This window comes from Aphelocoma coerulescens, chromosome 2 (genome assembly GCF_041296385.1).
Source record: "Aphelocoma coerulescens isolate FSJ_1873_10779 chromosome 2, UR_Acoe_1.0, whole genome shotgun sequence".
Classification (NCBI taxonomy): domain Eukaryota; kingdom Metazoa; phylum Chordata; class Aves; order Passeriformes; family Corvidae; genus Aphelocoma; species Aphelocoma coerulescens.
In genome coordinates, this window is record NC_091015.1 from 13132799 (window position 1) to 13150180 (window position 17382).

The 17382-nt window shown below is 47.2% G+C and overlaps 1 protein-coding gene and 1 long non-coding RNA gene across 2 annotated transcripts; one reads left to right on the plus strand and one right to left on the minus strand.

Annotated features, from left to right (window-relative positions):
• Positions 1-2786: 2786 nt before the first annotated feature.
• LOC138105613 (uncharacterized) lies at positions 2787-8298 on the minus strand. The gene is made up of 3 exons (XR_011148569.1): positions 8214-8298; positions 7950-8125; positions 2787-2958 (listed from the first exon to the last, which is right to left on the minus strand). It is a non-coding gene; the product is annotated as an uncharacterized lncRNA (long non-coding RNA).
• A 2348-nt stretch (positions 8299-10646) lies between these two features.
• Positions 10647-14593, plus strand: FZD8 (frizzled class receptor 8). Its single transcript, XM_069006467.1, has one exon. It carries the CDS (start codon positions 11288-11290, stop codon positions 13295-13297), a length of 2010 nt encoding a protein of 669 aa, XP_068862568.1. The 5' UTR covers positions 10647-11287; the 3' UTR covers positions 13298-14593.
• Positions 14594-17382: the final 2789 nt, after the last annotated feature.

The window sequence follows — 17382 nt, forward strand, 5'->3', positions numbered from 1 at the left end:
TGCCACTACAAACTGCCACTACAATTTTTTGTTTCCTAATCCCCTCTCCCATTTAACAACCTGATTTGACAAACCTTTTCTCAAGCAAACCAACATTTTAAAGTAACCAGCATCACTGACTGGAGGACAGACTATTTTGCATGAGAAAGTTTACAGGACGTAATCTTCTCTTTTTCTTGAAGTTAAAATAATTACTACCTAGTACCGAAATGAAAGAAATTTAATAGTGTCAGTCCAATTACTTGTGAACACATGTTTATTTTGCACCCAATTACTCCCCTCAATTCTTCCAGTTTCAAGAGTGGACAGATTTGGCAACTCTATTTGCTTCTCAGTTCTTGACATTATCACAAAAATTCTGATTAAGGCATACAAATGATGTGAATGAGGTTGCACTATTCTGCAATTCTTGACACACTTTAAAGACAGGATTACAATATCTTCTTTCACTTCACAGAATTTCTAAGTTAATTTTAATAGAATTTACATATTTTTACTGCATTTCTGGGAAAACACAACCATTTTTTTTCTACTTTTTCCAACTCATTAATTCTAATGTACTAAAATTTCTTCCTTGTACAATGATTATTTGAAGTAATGCTAATTGACTGTGGAGCACTATGCTTCAGCAAGTATTTAGATTCCACACATGAGCAGCTGGTACCATATGAGCTCACTCTTATGCTTCAATATTGTGCTTTCCTTTCTCTGTTGTCCTTCCTGCCACACTTTGTGTTGATGAATCTATTTCTCAAGAATACTCAAACTATTTCTTTATTTCAAATGTTGTATGGCTATTATATTTTCTCACAAATATTTATTTTAAATGGCTATAAAATAATAAAAGGGAACTTCTAGTACTAACAATGTATTATAATAAAATTGTGCTGACAGAGATCCGAATAAAAAAGCGTCTGTGACATCAGGAAAAGAAATAAAAGAGACCCCACCTATTTTGGTCAATATAACATCCAGGTAAATTTAAGTACACAGGAGTAAAACTAAATATATCTATTTTCAGGAAATCATAAAAATTCTGAAGAGTTTATTAAAAATATAGAAGAAAAAAAGCCTTGTCTTACTAAGCATATGGTCATTTACAGAGTTGACCATTAATGCCTGTGAAGACTAAAACAGCATTGTATTGCTTACCAGTCATGAACTAAATTAAACTACCATGAAAACAAAGTTAAGAATATCTGGAAAGATATTTCTGTAAAGCTGTTATGATACAAAACAAGCAATAAAGAATAACAATCAACTTTTGCTTAAGAAATGCCACGTGTTGCCAATTGGTAGTAGCTTCTGGCTACAAGCAGCATTCTGACACTGAACCAATGACAGAACATAACATACTAAAACTAATGTAGGTCATACTAAGAATTTTCCTCCCTGATTTTTAATACTTGCTTTGTTTTCTCTTCTTGTCATAATACAAGGTCCAGTGAACTCTGCAGGAGTCTCACACTAATATTCTACCCACCAACTTTGGAAGAACACACAAAAAGGTTCACAGTTGTATTGAAGACATACTTGTTGCAAATTCTTACTTCTACAAAAAGCAACAAAGGAGAAATGGAAGATGCAAAACCTACTTTAAAAAAAATCTCAGCAGAAAGCTTGGGACTCCAGAATCCCAATCTATTCAGACAAATTTCTCTATCCCTATTCTCATATATTTTGTGATTGACTTGCCCTTTTCTTGAAGAATTTTATTTCTGATAAATTTTGCTGAATTCCAGATGGCCAAAGCCCACAATTACTCATTCATCAGTGTACTTCTTCTCATCCAAGGATGGCTATGACAATTCAGATCAGAGGTCCATTTAGCTCAGCATCCTGCTTCCAAAAGCAGCCACAAGTCCGAGTCAAGAGAAGAGAGCATGAGCAAAGAAATCAAATACAGTATTTTCCTAGAATAACTCCCTAGCCCTTCAACTATATTCCACTCAAGAATTCCTGAGGCTGATGTGATTTATCTATTTATCTTGCCCAATGGACCTTCTCTTTCAAACACTTATCCAATTAAACTTACATATACTTTTGCATCCACAACATGACAAAACAAGGCTACTCTGGGTAAAGAACTAGGAACTGTATTGTAGTGATACTGTTTTATGCACAGCCAGTGCTCAGCACTCACATTTTCTTATTAAAAGACAGCCAAAATTAAAAAAAAAAAAAAGCAAGATTGATGCCCCCCCTTGAAAGAAACTGAGTTTGCACATACCCCAGCAAGTTGAGTCCATTGGGAATTAGCATTCTGAACACAGTGAAATGCTGCAATAGCAAGAATTATAACAAGGTTGAATATAGCTTGAAAAGCAGGCAGATGTCATGAGTGAAAAAACAGACACCCTAACAAAAGCAGCCAAAAAACTCTGTAAGCCTCCCTCAGTCCAACAACCAAATTCTGGTCCAAGGAGGTTAAATATAGGGCTGCTTGAAAATTTTCCACTGCATCTATTTTTGATGGGAAATGAGGCTTTCAGCTAAACACTTTCTGGTTGGATTGTTTGGGGGTTTTTGGCATGTCTAAATATGTGCTTCTGCAAGTATACTTTTCTTACCAAAAAGCCAAACCTATCAAGAAAAATATTTTGATTGAAAACACAGTGTGTTATTAAGAAATGCTAGTGTAGCATTTCACTGTATCTCTAGCTTACCTGCTTTATGTGGCAGATCTCTATCAACTAGACTTATCATTTAAATGAGAATTCTAACCATAGATCACTTTGAGGGATTCCCCACTTCCAGTACTCACTTCAAAGAGGAAAGACCATGGCATAGTGTCAAAGGTGGTAGGCAGCCTCAGCCTTGCAGAGCAGGGCCAGCAGGCATCCAGGTTGTAATGTCAGAGGACTATGGTAACATTTTTCAAACTGAGAAGTTTTAGTTTTCAGACAAAGTCTTCCAGTCTTCTGAATTCTGTCAAAGTATGTGGTGTTTCCTGGAAAACTAAGACAAAAAAAAAAAAAAAAAAAAAAAAAAAAAAAAGCTTTGTATTTTTTATCAAAAATTCATGCAGAAAATTCCATGGGTCAAGAAAGGTCCTCCTTACTCATTGACCTGCAAATTCAAACCCATCATCTGAACCCATCCACCCACAAATCAGAAAAACTTTAAAACAGCAGTAAAATGTTTCAAATTTTCCATCATGGTTCTGTTAGCAGGACTGTTCAAAAGCCAAGGAGCTAAACCCAAACAAAAACAAACAGAGTTCAATGGATGTGATAATTTAATGTATGAGCCCTAACTTATAAAAGACCAACCAGTCTACCTTACAAAAGCAAAGGATGAAGATAAGATTCAAACAAAGTAAGAAATATGTAATACAAAAATATGTATAGCAAAATTAGCAAAGTGGCAAGAAAATAAGATACTCCACTTATTTTTTATATATATATTTTTTATAATTTTTTTATATATTATTCCCTTTCAGGGTGCTCTATTTCAGCAAAGTAAACCAGAAGGAATAAATCCCATAAGAGTAATATAATAAAAAATAACAGGTATCCCAACAGGATTATTATCATCCCTTTTCCTGGAACCCCACAATCCCCTGAAAGAACTGAAAGCTTTTCATCCAAAACCAGGCCCTGACCAGACCAAGACAGAGAAACACTCGACTAATACTATCAGAAAAAATGTTACAACTAAAATTCTAGTATTTCTGTCCCCTTGTGCCTGTCTCCTGACATACAATTGCATCCCCCTCACCCCAATGGCAAAATAAATGTCTAAAGAAAATAAATAAAAGACAAGAAATCAATCAAGACTGCACCTTTTGTAACACTGTTGTGAACTTACAAAAGACAGCTGCACAAAATCTCATGCCAGTGGGGTACTTCTTTCTTTCCCCTCACCACACACACAGAGGACTATTCCTGCCATCATTATGCCAACTAAGAACCAAGAAAATTCAAAGGAACTGGCAAAGGAATAACCTTACTTAAGAACTCAGTGAGTAAAACTAAAGGAAGGATATTTTGCTATTACAGTGAAATTCCTTTCAACACCTTGCTTTTCAATCACACCATTCTTTTACTAAAATAAAAGTTGAGAAAGGTTTTTAGCAGATTCTGCTGAGACCAGGCACCCGAGAGCTCCCTATAAGCATCCAAACACTGCCTAATTTTTATTCCCCCCACAGTCTTTGACTGTCTAATGTTATAAAGTGAAAAGTGCTAACACAATTTGTCATTCTCAAGGCAAATTTATTAATCAAAATTAGTACAAGCCCAAGCCTGCTGTCCTTACTCATATTTGGAATAACTAACTGCTGTTGTCCCAGAAAAATTGGTACAGTGAAGGATTAGTCAGGGTCTAACTCTAGTGATAAAAAAATTGTTTAGAATAAATTAAATACAAAGAATAAATATTCAAAGTGAGTGATGAAAGATACATCTGTTATTTCCATTTTATCTCCTGGGCAATAAGTAATTTCAGTAAGAATTTTTCAGTGTGATTTTTATCATTCAATATTTTAAAAATTACTACTGGGCATCCATAAAAAGTTGGGATTGGAACCAGTAAAACTTGAAAAACATCTACTTCAAACACATGCAAAATATTATTCCCTTAAATTACAGTATTACTGACCTCCAAGGTGCAAATAGTAGCATCAGAATTTATGACTAACTTCATATTGTTCAAGGATTTAATTACACATTTCTCTTATAATCAGTTATACAAAGTTTTGCTTTCTCATATCTGGGTTTTAGCCTTATCCATGCCTTTCAAAAGTGTCATTTTTTCTTCAGTTCACTTCTTACTCATAAGCATATCACCTCATTAGTTTCTCATTTAACTTACAGCATGTGAGAGGGCATACATGTAAGCTAATGTATCCAGGTAGCTTATGCAGAAGCTCTTAAAGTGGACTACACTGCTTAATCTTGTCTCTGCATCAACCTTTTTCCACCAGGCTGGATCAGCTGGCACGGAACTGCACACAGGCTGGGCTGGACTTCTTGCCAGGAGTCCCACAGCTCCTTGAGTGTAGCAACTGAGCCATCCCAACTCTGACTTACCCTACATGAGAGAGAACCCTGCACTCCCCACCTGCTCTGTTGTGGCTCTTTCTTCCACCCTGTCAGTATCAATACTCAGAGCTGGTGAGAGTTAAATGTGATATTCACCTGTCTGCTATCACCCAAACACGGATTAAGTAACAAAGTTCAGGAGGTCAAGTTAATAGATAGAGTTCCCTTAATTCCCCCAATAGATATGACATTAAAGTACAGATACCCGCATGTCATATCATCTTAAGGCCAGGTGGGAGTTGTAATTTGGAAGCTGCCCATCCCAGAGGGCACATCCCAGACAGGTAAGGCAGGTGGCAATGCAACAGAAGGGGATATTTACCAGAAGCTTTGCAGGGGTTTATACCGAAGTTGTTAAAACTGAGGTCTCCATAACTGAAGACTGACCAAATGGACTTCCCAAGCCATGCTGGGAGTAGTGATGGTGAATGTGCCATTTGAGCATATATGAGCATTAATTACATTTTGATGGAGCATGAAGAGAGAATCGCAAACATGACTGCAGGAGTCACTGGCGTGCCAGAGGCCTGGACATGCTTTCATTTTGAGAAAGGAGAGGGTGGTGCATGTTTATACTCTCATTAACCCCCAGAGACCAAACCTCTCCTTGCCAACCTGAATCTACATAACCTTCTTGAGATTCAGGAGTGCATTTACATACTAATGTTCTAGCAGCGGCCCAAAAGTAAATTCATGGTTACCTGGGTAATCAGAGGAAGACAACACTACTCACTATGTTCATACATACCCTACATACATTATGGTTAGCAATTTAACTGCATGAAATTTGTGTTATTCTCCAAATACAGTGACAGTGGATCAACAGACTGTTTAATTCAGCACAATTTGTCTTCAAAATTCACATGATTTATCATGTGTGAAACATCACACCATGAGGTATTACAGTCTAGCACAGGTGGACTATAAATGCAGCTTGCTAAATAATGGTGGGAAAAGAAAAAAAATAATATTAAGGAAAAAGCCCTCAAGAACACTTATTTTCCTTTATAACTGTATTTTCTTGCATTCCTTCCTGCTGCTTTGTTTCACTAATGAGAAATGAAGCAATATACAGTTGAGAGAGCCTATACTTTGCAGCCCAATCACCAACTGCACAGTGTGGGAGAACAGAGCTAAAGCCCTTCAATAGGAGCTCATCTTATATTGCCCTCATGCTAAACTGCTGTTCCCACTGACTTCTTACACTCATTCTGCTGCTCATACTCCTTCTCTAGTGAAGCCCATGCACTCAAAGCTGCCTCAGGAAGAAATTTAATCATGGTCTGCTCCTATGTCCAGCAGAAAATCCTCCAGTCATGTTCTGGGCCACAACCCGCAGCTTCACCATTGGAGCAATCCTCAGACCACAGCACTGATCAGTCACTTTGACATCATCCTTTATGGCAAAGAGGCAGCAAAGTACTCTTCCAGAAGTTTCTCCCCCTCCTCTGTCACCTGCTCACTGCACTCCAGGAGTAGCTATTGCAGCACATTGTATTCAGCCTATTTTCCTGTTGCCTAAAGTCTCGCTCGTATCTCACTGAACAACAGTAGCATCATGGTGCTGTGCCCATCCCTGATCAAATCTGACATGCCTGAAAAAATGTAAGCAGAACATTGTTCTTGCTTACAAAAAGTTCTCATGAATCACAATAAAGTACAGGCTGACTCAGAAGATGTATGAATACCATTTATTTATTTATATTTGTAAAAGGAAAAATATTAAACTGTAAGACAGATATACACACTGTATTCTCATATCCCTATTTCTCTCCAGGTTTCACAGCACTGGATTTTTGCTCATAATTTGTGCTTTTCAGACTTGCAGAAGTACAAATCTGTTAGTTCCTTCCCATTTTTGGATGTCCATCATGTTGCTCGGTTCTTGACCACATGTGGCAAGTGAGAGAAAAGGATTGGAACGTTTTAGGGGAAAGCTGAACATAGTAAGATACAACTCTACCTCACTCTGTTTACTAAATGGCCTGTAAAAATACTCTTTCTTTCTGCTCCTATTTATCCTGTCCTCAAAAAGTTCCACAGTTTCTAGTTTCATGGTGTTGTTCAAGGTATTGTCCATGCAAAATCCCCTATGTCTTGCAGCTAACCAGCATTTGCGTAGACAGACTCTGCATAAAGCTCTGTGGCCTGTGATAGGAAGGAGATCAGCCTAGCCAGCCCTTCTGGGTTTAATCCATGAAATTACTGCCTTCAGTCAAGGCTTCATTCTAACAAGATTATTTGAACAATTTCCATGGACCAAGTTCTTCTTTTCAAGCATTTTTATAAAAGCACCATTCAGTGACCTATCCAATGCAGACAATGTCACACTAGAATTTACTGGAGAACATTCAGTGGGAATTAAAGAGCAATTTTTTTTCAATCTAATAAACTAAACATCTCTATTTTTACATAAGCAAAATAGCATGTTAAATCCAAAATTCCATGTGGTATTTTTATTCCCAGTTTAAAAAAAAAAAAAAAAAAAAGTGCAAATTTGCTTATTTTGACCTAAAATGCCCTGTAGTTACCATTACCTGGTTTGGTGTGATCCATATAATCCCCAAAGCAAAGCCTCAGATGCTCACAAAAATTAAGCTTATGTTAGAGGGGCCAGTGACAAACCTAATTGTTTGAATAAAAGAGGTTTGAGTACTTGTGGCAACAAAGACCTGTAGTGACAAAGACTAGTCACAAAGTGACTAGATTTGACAAGTCAAATCTAAAACTCTGTAAAAAGTTACAATATCTGCAACATTCTTGCCAGCTTTATATTTCTGCATTATTTGATGACTGGACATTTGCTGTGAAATCCCTGGGAAAAAAGGTATTCTGCATTGCTATAGCAAAGTTCAGTTTTTCAGAAAAAGCAGCTGCTGAATTTTATGGAATAAACACACAAACCGTTTTAAAGACTTGACCCTTGATTCCTTCATCACAGGACTTCTAGGGACTTCAGGGAAGTCTGCAAGTATGAGGAACACACAATGGCCTCTGATTCCACAGTCTTGAGCTAACCAGGCTTCTTTTCAGTCACATAAAGGAAAGCAGCCTCCTCACAGCTGTGCTGTTTTATATACCTGAAAGACAATTTTAAAAATTATCATGGTCTTACTAGGGAATTTGGATATGCAGTCATTACTAAATTGCCATAAAGTTCCATATTACCAATTCTGTCATTACTCAACAGCTTCAAGACACACAGTATCTTTGTGCTGCATCTCTTTTTCTCACTGTAAGAAAACAAGAGCATATGAATGACAGCAAAAATGAAGCCAAATGTACTGTTGAGAAACTTGGTATTCTCTTATTTCTAGGAGAGTTATAGTGTAATTCTAAACTGCAGCATTCAGCATGTCTCCTGAGCTTCCTCGCTGAAATATAGCAATGGAAATTTTACAGCATCTGTGTTGCTTTTGGAAGCCATCACCTCACATCTGCTGTCTCCGTAGAGTAGAGTTTAACTTCAGCATAAAAAGGTACTTTGTAATAGGCAAGAGGAATCCTGACAGAGTAGTAATTTACAGACTCGCCCGGCTCTCCCGACTAGACTCACTCAGTTTTACATTCTGTAGAGATTTTTAAATAAGGTGCGCTTCAAGCAGCCACCAGCTAAAGAGTCACTTCTTAAAACGGAGCGTCGCATCCAGGACTGGAGACTTTTTAAACCTCTGCCAGTCACTGAGTCCTCTGCCAGACGTTTGTCTCACCGGGCATTGTTCGATCTCGTAACACTTTCCACAATGGTGTTAACTAAATTGGGGCTAAAATAACCACCTGCTACTTTTGGAAAAGTTCTGATTTTGATCAGAAACAGCACCGCGCGTGTAATAACAGGAGCGGTTCCACAGTCCGAGCACGCGGAGGAGCCACGGCCTCCGAGAGCGTCCCAGTCCCGTGTGACCTGGGGTGGGCGCCGGGGTCGGGAGCGGCGCTCCGTCAATTGCAAATCAATTGTGATTACACAGCGGGCGAGTTTATCGCCCCATCATCGCCCATTTCCTCCTAACGGGGTAATCCGCGCGTTCGCTCACACGGCGACAGGGCCGGCGACAAGAGCCTGTTGGCTCAGCCAGCAACCCGGGGATTGTTCCTTGTTTGGCCTCACGCGTTCCACTTCCTCCGGGCGCCCCGCACCGCCCCCCGGGGCGGGCTCGCTCCCCCCCCCCCCCCCCCGGCTCCGCTTCTCCCGGTGTGACTCCCCGCGAATCACACGATTCCCGCCGCCGGCAGACGGGCCCCGCCGCGTTCCCGCGGTTCCAGTCATTAGGGCCGCAGCGGGAGCGCCGCGCGAGCGCCAGGCGCAACAGCGCCTCAATTAACAAACAAACGCCCCGTCCCGGGAGCGCGACAACCCCCCGGGACGGCCCCGCCGCGCTCGCAGCCCGCGCCCGCCGCCGCCGCTCCCCTTAAGGTGGTCTGGCTACGGCGGGGCCGCCAAAACACCCGCCCGCCCCTTCTCCGCGGCGGGTGGGGGAAAAGCGGGGACTCCCCTCGGGGCCGTCCCGCGGCCCCCGGGAGCGGAGGGCGGGGGGTCCCGCGGCGTGGGGCGGCGGCGGCCGAGCGGGCATCGAGCCGCCGATGGTTCCTCTGCCGGCCCGGGCGGGACACGCCGCTCTGGGCGGCTGCAGGCGGCTCCTCGGCGAGTCACCGCCGCGGCGCCGGGCTGGCGCGGGCGCTCGGCAGCCGCGGCCGTGACAGAACCGGCCTCCCGGCGCTGCTCTTGGGCTGCGGCTCAGTGGCCGGCGGCGGCCGCGGTGCGCGCCTAGCGCTGGCCGCGGAGCTGCGCCCGTGTCCTTGCCCGGCTGGGAGCCGAGCGTCCACCTGCGGGCCGAGTGTCCCACCGGGAGCTGGGGGTGCCGGCCGGCGTGCACACACGGCACCGCCTGAGCACTCCCCGGCGAGCGCCGTGACCCGCAGCTGTCCGCGCCTCGGGGATCCCCGTGTCAGCCGTCACACGCCGCGGCCCCGACCCCGGGCAGAGCATCCAGCGCTGCGTTTGCACCGCGCGTTTTTCGGAGCTCCGCGCCGGGGCCGGGGGCGCGGGCAGCCCAGGGCGGCGGGGCCGGGTGTCGGCTGCGGTGCTGCCGGGACCCCTGGCTTCACCGCGCTCCCATCCCCGTCACCAACACGTGCAAGGGGCAGGACGGCGGGGAGGGGGCAGCGCGCACACCGGCACGGGCGGCGAATCCCGCGGGCATCAACGAGGTGATAGAAAACCCCTTCCGAGGGACTGCCCAGCGCTACTTAAACTGCTGCTGCGGTTGACTGTGACTCGGCTAGGAGCCCTTGCAAGGGGACAAAGGTCCCCTGCGCAGCCCGGGCTGGTGTCTGACTGCCGCAGCCCGCGCACCGCGGTGCAGAACCGCGCGTCTCCGCACGGGCAGGGACCGAACAAACACCGCCACGTCCCCGCAGCCTCTGCGACCCAGCAGCACCCGCCACAGTCCGGCGCCGGCTCCACCTTAAGGAGCCCCGGGGCCCGTCCCCCGCCTCCCGTCCGAGTGCGGCTGATAGGCGGACGAGGCGGCGGGGGCGGGGCCTGGCGGCGGCCGCTATAAATATTCATGAGAGCGCGGCGGCCGGAGCGCCGCTGCCGGGGCCGGAGAGCGAGAAGTTGGCGGAGGCGCTGCCGCGCTTGACCCGCGGCTCAGGTGGCGCGATCGCGGCCGGGGTGCCCGGGCAGCCAGAGAGGGACCCAGCGCAGGGCGAGGACCGGCCGGCCTGCGGTCACCCGCGGAGCCGTGCGCTCGGACGGGCGGCAGAAGGAGCCGCTCCGGCCGCCCCAGCTCCGGCCCCGCCGCTGCCCGCCCGCTCGGGGCGGTGGGAGCCCGGCACCGCCTGGTCCCCGGGACGCCTCAGCCTTCTTCACCGCGCCGCCCGGGGGCTGACGGCGAAACTTCTCTGCCGCCGCCGCCCCGTGCCCGGCCGGCGCTGGAGCAGCGGCGAGAGGAGCGGCGCCCCCCCCTGCGAAACCGGCCCCGGGAGGAGCGATGCGACGGCGGCTGAGGGGCCTCCCGTGAGCGGACCCCCATCCTCCGGTGGCTCCCCCTCACCGGGTGCCCGCGGACGACGGAGTCCGGCGGGGGCTGCGAGACCTCTCACCTGCGACCGGCACGGAGGGGCCGCCCTCCGCCCCCCCGGGGGTAGCCGGGGCGGGGGGGTGCTGTGGCGCCGCGCTCCCCGCGGCTGCTGAGCGGGACGGGAGAGGAGCCGGGGCCACCGCCCGCGCGCCGCCGAGCATGGAGTGGAGTTACCTGTTGGAAATCACCTCGCTGCTCGCCGCCCTGTCCCTGCTGCAGCGCGCTGGCTGCGCCGCCGCCTCGGCCGCCGCCGCCGCGTCCTCCTCCTCGGCAAAGGAGCTGTCGTGCCAGGAGATCACCGTGCCCCTCTGCAAGGGCATCGGCTACAACTACACCTACATGCCCAACCAGTTCAACCACGACACGCAGGACGAGGCCGGGCTGGAGGTACACCAGTTCTGGCCGCTGGTGGAGATCCAGTGCTCCAGCGACCTGCGCTTCTTCCTCTGCAGCATGTACACCCCCATCTGCCTGGAGGACTACAAGAAGCCGCTACCGCCCTGCCGCAGCGTCTGCGAGCGGGCCAAGGCCGGCTGCGCCCCGCTCATGCGCCAGTACGGCTTTGCCTGGCCCGACAGGATGCGCTGCGACCGCCTCCCCGAGCAGGGCAGCCCGGACACGCTCTGCATGGACTACAACCGCACGGACCTCACTACGGCCGCGCCGCCGCCCGCTAAGCCCCCGCTCCGCGGCTCCAAGCCCGGCACCCCCGCCAAGGCGCCCCCCGCCGCCGCCGCCCCGCCGGCCGAGGCCCCGCGCAAGCCGCGGCCGCCGCAGCCCTGCGAGCCGGGCTGCCAGTGCCGGGCGCCCATGGTGTCGGTGTCCAGCGAGCGGCACCCGCTCTACAACCGTGTCAAGACTGGGCAGATCGCCAACTGCGCCCTGCCCTGCCACAACCCCTACTTCAGCCCCGACGAGCGCGCCTTCACCGCCTTCTGGATCGGGCTCTGGTCCGTGCTCTGCTTCCTCTCCACCTTCGCCACCGTCTCCACCTTCCTCATCGACATGGAGCGCTTCAAGTATCCCGAGCGCCCCATCATCTTCCTGGCCGCCTGCTACCTCTTCGTGTCCCTCGGCTACCTGGTGCGGCTGGTGGCGGGGCACGAGAAGGTGGCGTGCAGCGGCGGGGCGGGCGCGGGCGGCGCGGGGGCCGGGGCGGCGGGGGCCGGCGGCGGCGCGGCGGCGGGGGCGGCGGCGGCGGGGGGGCGCGGCGCGGCGGGCGGCGCGGCCGAGCTGCAGCCGGAGCTGGCGGTGGCCGAGCACGTGCGGTACGAGAGCACCGGCCCGGCGCTGTGCACCGTGGTCTTCCTCCTCGTCTACTTCTTCGGCATGGCCAGCTCCATCTGGTGGGTCATCCTCTCCCTCACCTGGTTCCTGGCCGCCGGCATGAAGTGGGGCAACGAGGCCATCGCCGGCTACGCGCAGTATTTCCACCTGGCCGCCTGGCTGCTCCCCAGTGTCAAGTCCATTGCTGTGCTGGCACTCAGTTCTGTGGATGGGGACCCCGTTGCTGGCATCTGCTACGTGGGCAACCAGAGCCTGGAGAACTTACGAGGCTTCGTGCTGGCACCGCTGCTCATCTACTTGGCCATCGGCTCCATGTTCCTGCTCGCTGGCTTCGTCTCGCTCTTCCGTATCCGCAGTGTCATCAAGCAGCAGGGTGGCCCCACCAAGACCCACAAGCTGGAGAAGCTGATGATACGCCTGGGACTCTTCACTGTGCTCTACACTGTGCCAGCTGCCAGCGTGGTTGCCTGCCTCTTCTACGAGCAGCACAACCGGCCACGCTGGGAGGCCACGCACAACTGCCCCTGCCTGCGTGACCAGCAGCCTGACCAGGCTCGCCGCCCTGACTATGCCGTCTTCATGCTCAAGTACTTCATGTGCCTGGTAGTGGGCATCACCTCTGGTGTATGGGTCTGGTCTGGTAAGACCCTCGAGTCCTGGAGGGCCCTCTGCACTCGCTGCTGCTGGGCCAGCAAAGGTGCTGCTGTGGCTGGGACCACAGGGGCAGCAGCAGGTGGACAGGCAGCAATCACTGCAGCAGGAGGACTTGGGGCCGGAGGTGGTGGCTCCCTCTACAGTGATGTCAGCACCGGCCTGACGTGGAGATCAGGCACCGCCAGCTCTGTCTCCTATCCCAAGCAGATGCCCCTGTCTCAAGTGTGAGGAGGGGGAAAGAGGCCAAAGGTTAGGGAATGAGGGACACTGGCCTGCCTAAAATGCCCCCTCACTGTTTGGTGCCATTAATGAACCCCTAATGGTCCTTATTAGCCACAGCTTGTATAGAACAATGCAGCTGGCAGAGGCCCCAGGCTCCAGCCCCCTCCTCCTTCCCCTCCATTCATATGCAGGGAGCATGTACTTCAAGGAGCCAGCTTATTATTTTGCTGGCAGAGGAGGGTAGAGGCTCACCCGTGTCTTGCAGAGGGCAAGGCACAGCGGCTTCTGAGTCACTCTGGACTAACAGCAGCTCTTTACTCATGGGAGGGAAGGTCTTCCTCCCCCCCATCCTGAGGTGGGAGTCTGCCAGGGACTGCAGGTTTTTGGGATGTTGATGACCAGGCAAATGCCTTACAATATAGACTGAATCAAAACATGTCTTAATTATACACCCCAGCTAAATACGGGTTTCCTACATTAAAGGATGTATTTATATAATTATTTGTTACCTTGTACAGATGTGTAAAATATGTATATATCCAAAGCTATACAGTCTGTAAATTTTTTTTGTAAAAAAGTTTAGAGACTACCCCTGTAAGAGCAAATATGAGTATTCTATTTTGTCAATAAAATGACTTTTGATAAATGACTTTTTCAAGCTTTTCCCCTACTCCTGCCCTGGTTATTCCAGCTGCTGTATCTTTAGGTAGTTCCATAAACTATGAACTACATTCATCCTCCAGTCATTACCTGTTAAAGAAGTGAGCTATCTAGACCCAAGAAAATAAGTCATTCAACAAGTTGTTCTGAAAAAGTGTTTGCCAAAACTGGAAGGTGCCTTACCATACTTCTTTCCTTTTTTGAAAGATGACAGTGTCTTTAAACTGAGCCTTTACAAAAGAGTCATCTCCCATGGCATGTTAAGTATCCTTTTAAAACGGGTGTTATTTTAGGAATGTACACACCCGCCTCTCATATCTGTTGTCTACACTTCTGCAAGCACCTGCCTTTCCTGGGATGCATATTGAAGTGTAAAAGGTTAATGTTTTAAATTCAAAGACCATGTATTATGGTGGAACAGTGAGTTGAGATTTGTTAGATCAATCTCTTCTTAACAGATTAAACTAACATCTTAACTTTTGTATATCAAATATGGTCCTTTTTCGAGAGAAAAGGTATTGTTCTTCTGTCAGGAGTAAGCTAATTTATTTGAGCAGAAGGCTGTTGAATTAACAGAAGAATGCTTTGGCAATTGTTGAACTTTTTACCTGTCTGCCCAGTGGCTCAGAACATCATTCCTTTAAGAGGAGCTAAATGAATAGGGTTAATCTGTAGGGAACTTGGTTTCTTTTGAGTTTGGGAAAACTTTGATCTTTTCTCTTCACCAAACGTGATGTATAGTCTGAAGTTTCTTTCCCTGCTGCCTGGTTCCTCTTGTTGCAGACCAATTGGCCACCATGGAGCCTTAAAGTTCTTCAATTAAAGGGACATGGGACTTTTTTTTTTTTTTATTTTAAGAGGAAGACTTGTAACAGTTAGTGAACACCAGAGGGAAAAGGGAGAACAGCCTTTTAAACAGCTTTTCCCTGCATTGTTAGCCAGACTGCAGGCAGCAAGGCATGGCTTGGAGCATTATAGAAAAGAGCTATGAATGCCCTACAGGTGGTCTGCTCACATAATCTCCCCAATTTAAAACATTTTCCTTTACAGGACAATTGCATTAAAAAACTCCCTTCTCTTTTGGTCCTAATTGAACCAAAGAACAACTACAAGATTTTCTTTAAAAACTGAATGTCCAAAAAAATTTTAAAATCCACTGACTACATTCTAATCTGTTTTCTAAAATGAGAGCACTCAGAACACCAGGAGCAAAAACTGCATTAGAAATTACTCCAGATATTTTTACATCTTCTGCTTATATTCTGTCAAATTAGCAATCATTTAAAAGCAATTGGTTAGGTTGTGTGCTAGCAGTGAAAAGATAGCCCCAGGTCCCTTATTAACCTGCCAATCATGATAAGAGATGGGCAGCTACCCTACTAATGACACAGATATCAGTCATGATTTGTGGGAAAAACCCTGTTTCATTGAGCACTGACTTGATTATCGGTGTCCCTTTCAAAGGTATCCTAACTTAATAGACTCCACTTCTACAAAGTTACCAGGAGCATGAAAAGGAGTAATTTAAAATGCTCCTAACTCATTGATGGGAAAAATAATTTTAATTTCTTAAATGCAAAGGAAATTCCACTGGGGTTTATGCATGGGTACCTATTTATGCACCAACTGACCAGCATCAGAATAGTGGCATAACTGTAAGTTGAAAAGGCCATACTATTTTCCTATATTGCTGGAAATATTTTTTTCAAGGTTGTTGAAACATTTAAATCAATGTGACACTTTCCCCTGCTGTCAGGTCTTCCTGCTGGGGAAGCCCCACGTAACATAATCAGTTCTGCAGATAAAAATCTGAGTGCCTTCCCCTCCAGTGGGGTCTAGCAAGGAAGACAGAGAGGAGGTACAGTCACAACTCTTCTTTGAGAATTTGTTTAGATAGGTCTCTCGCAGGCTGCTGGTACAGGTTGCTCGTGTTGAGATAAAAGCATTTCTAGTAAAAGAAAGAAGTAGCACTATGGCTTAACCTCAGCTGGAATGAGCCAAGAGATGCTACAGGTGAACTTATTCAGAAAAGGAGTCTCAGAGCTAGCCAGGTAAATAAGATGCCTGCTTTGGAAGTGACTGAGTAATAATGCAAAGGTTAAACAGATAATGAGGCAAAACTAAAATCACTAGAAACACAAACCTGGGAAAATGGAGCTAAAGAAGATAACACAGAAGTGCAGATTTTTGTCAATCATCATAAAATTTGTAGATAGGTAAAAACGTTTAGAAACACCAAGGCATTTAGATATACAAGAAATAAATATCCACAGCTACAATGAACTTCACATTATTAGGATGCCGTTTAACAGACTTTAAGGTTAAATTTGCTGTGAAGATCCAAAAAGTATTGGTGAGGTGGAAATGGAAATGACTTGTTAATTTTCATGATCTGATGACAAACTGCCTTCTCCATAAATTTGCCAGAGAGCTACTGACAATAGCCAAAGGAAACCCATGGGCCAAGCCCTTTACTCCAGAGCAGGACTGCCCTCAGCATTCCTGCTGGCATAGGCTCATCCACGGGCAGGGACAGCACCCACACACACTGGCTCCAGGGAGATAAGGGAAAGCTGATGTGACCGATAACAGCATTTGGGGAGCTGGATAATGGCAACTGAGAGCCTCCCATAGAAAGGCCAAACTGCTCTGTTCAGGCAAGTGACCAAGTTAGCAGAATCATGGTTTGGGATTTTTTTCTTCTCTAATAAGCAAGATACATTTAGAGCGCTTTTTTTTTTTTTTTTTTTTTTTTCCTTCCCAGGACCCCGCCTTGCTTTTCATGGTCCTGCTTCAGAAGGGAAATCTTACAGATCTTTCTTCTCCTGCTGCAATAACTGAAAAACCCTGCAGCCACACAGAGAGCTGGCCTAGCTTCTGATGGGCCTCTTAAACAGGGGCAGAGCAGGGCAGGTGTGCTGCAGAGCCTCAGGAGGGACACCACACATTCCCTGGGCCCTGCTTCTCAGTCCCTGGGAGCTAGATGGAAGTGTACTCCAAAGTTTTCCCTGTGCAGGAGAAGCTTCCCTGAAGCTTTGATAATCAGTCATTTTGGTTGTGAAGGGGCTTCAAGAAAGGGAGGAATTAGGAAATTCTCATATATTGTAATAATATTAATGTGGTCAGGCTCTCTGGGAAGGCTATGAAGGGTAAGACTGGCACACAAAGAGTCTTTTCTCCTTTCTTACACAGTATTTAAAGTATTGGAGTGCTCACCCATTAAACAGTTCTTCAAATGTCCTAAAAGCTGTCCCAGGTGGGAAAGCTGGAGGCAGGGTGCCTCCATGCACACACTACCCACAGCGTTCTTCACCGCAGCTTCAGAGCCTGGACTTTTTCCAGGTTCCCTCAGGAGGACACATCTCTAGACACCTGAGGGTGCCTTGTAGAAGAAATCAGTAACAGTTTTTCACAAGAGGAAACTGGGAGAC

Excerpts from the sequence above, each read along its gene's own strand:
- FZD8 (XM_069006467.1), top strand. The coding sequence starts at position 11,288 with ATGGAGTGGAGTTACCTGTTGGAAATCACCTCGCTGCTCGCCGCCCTG.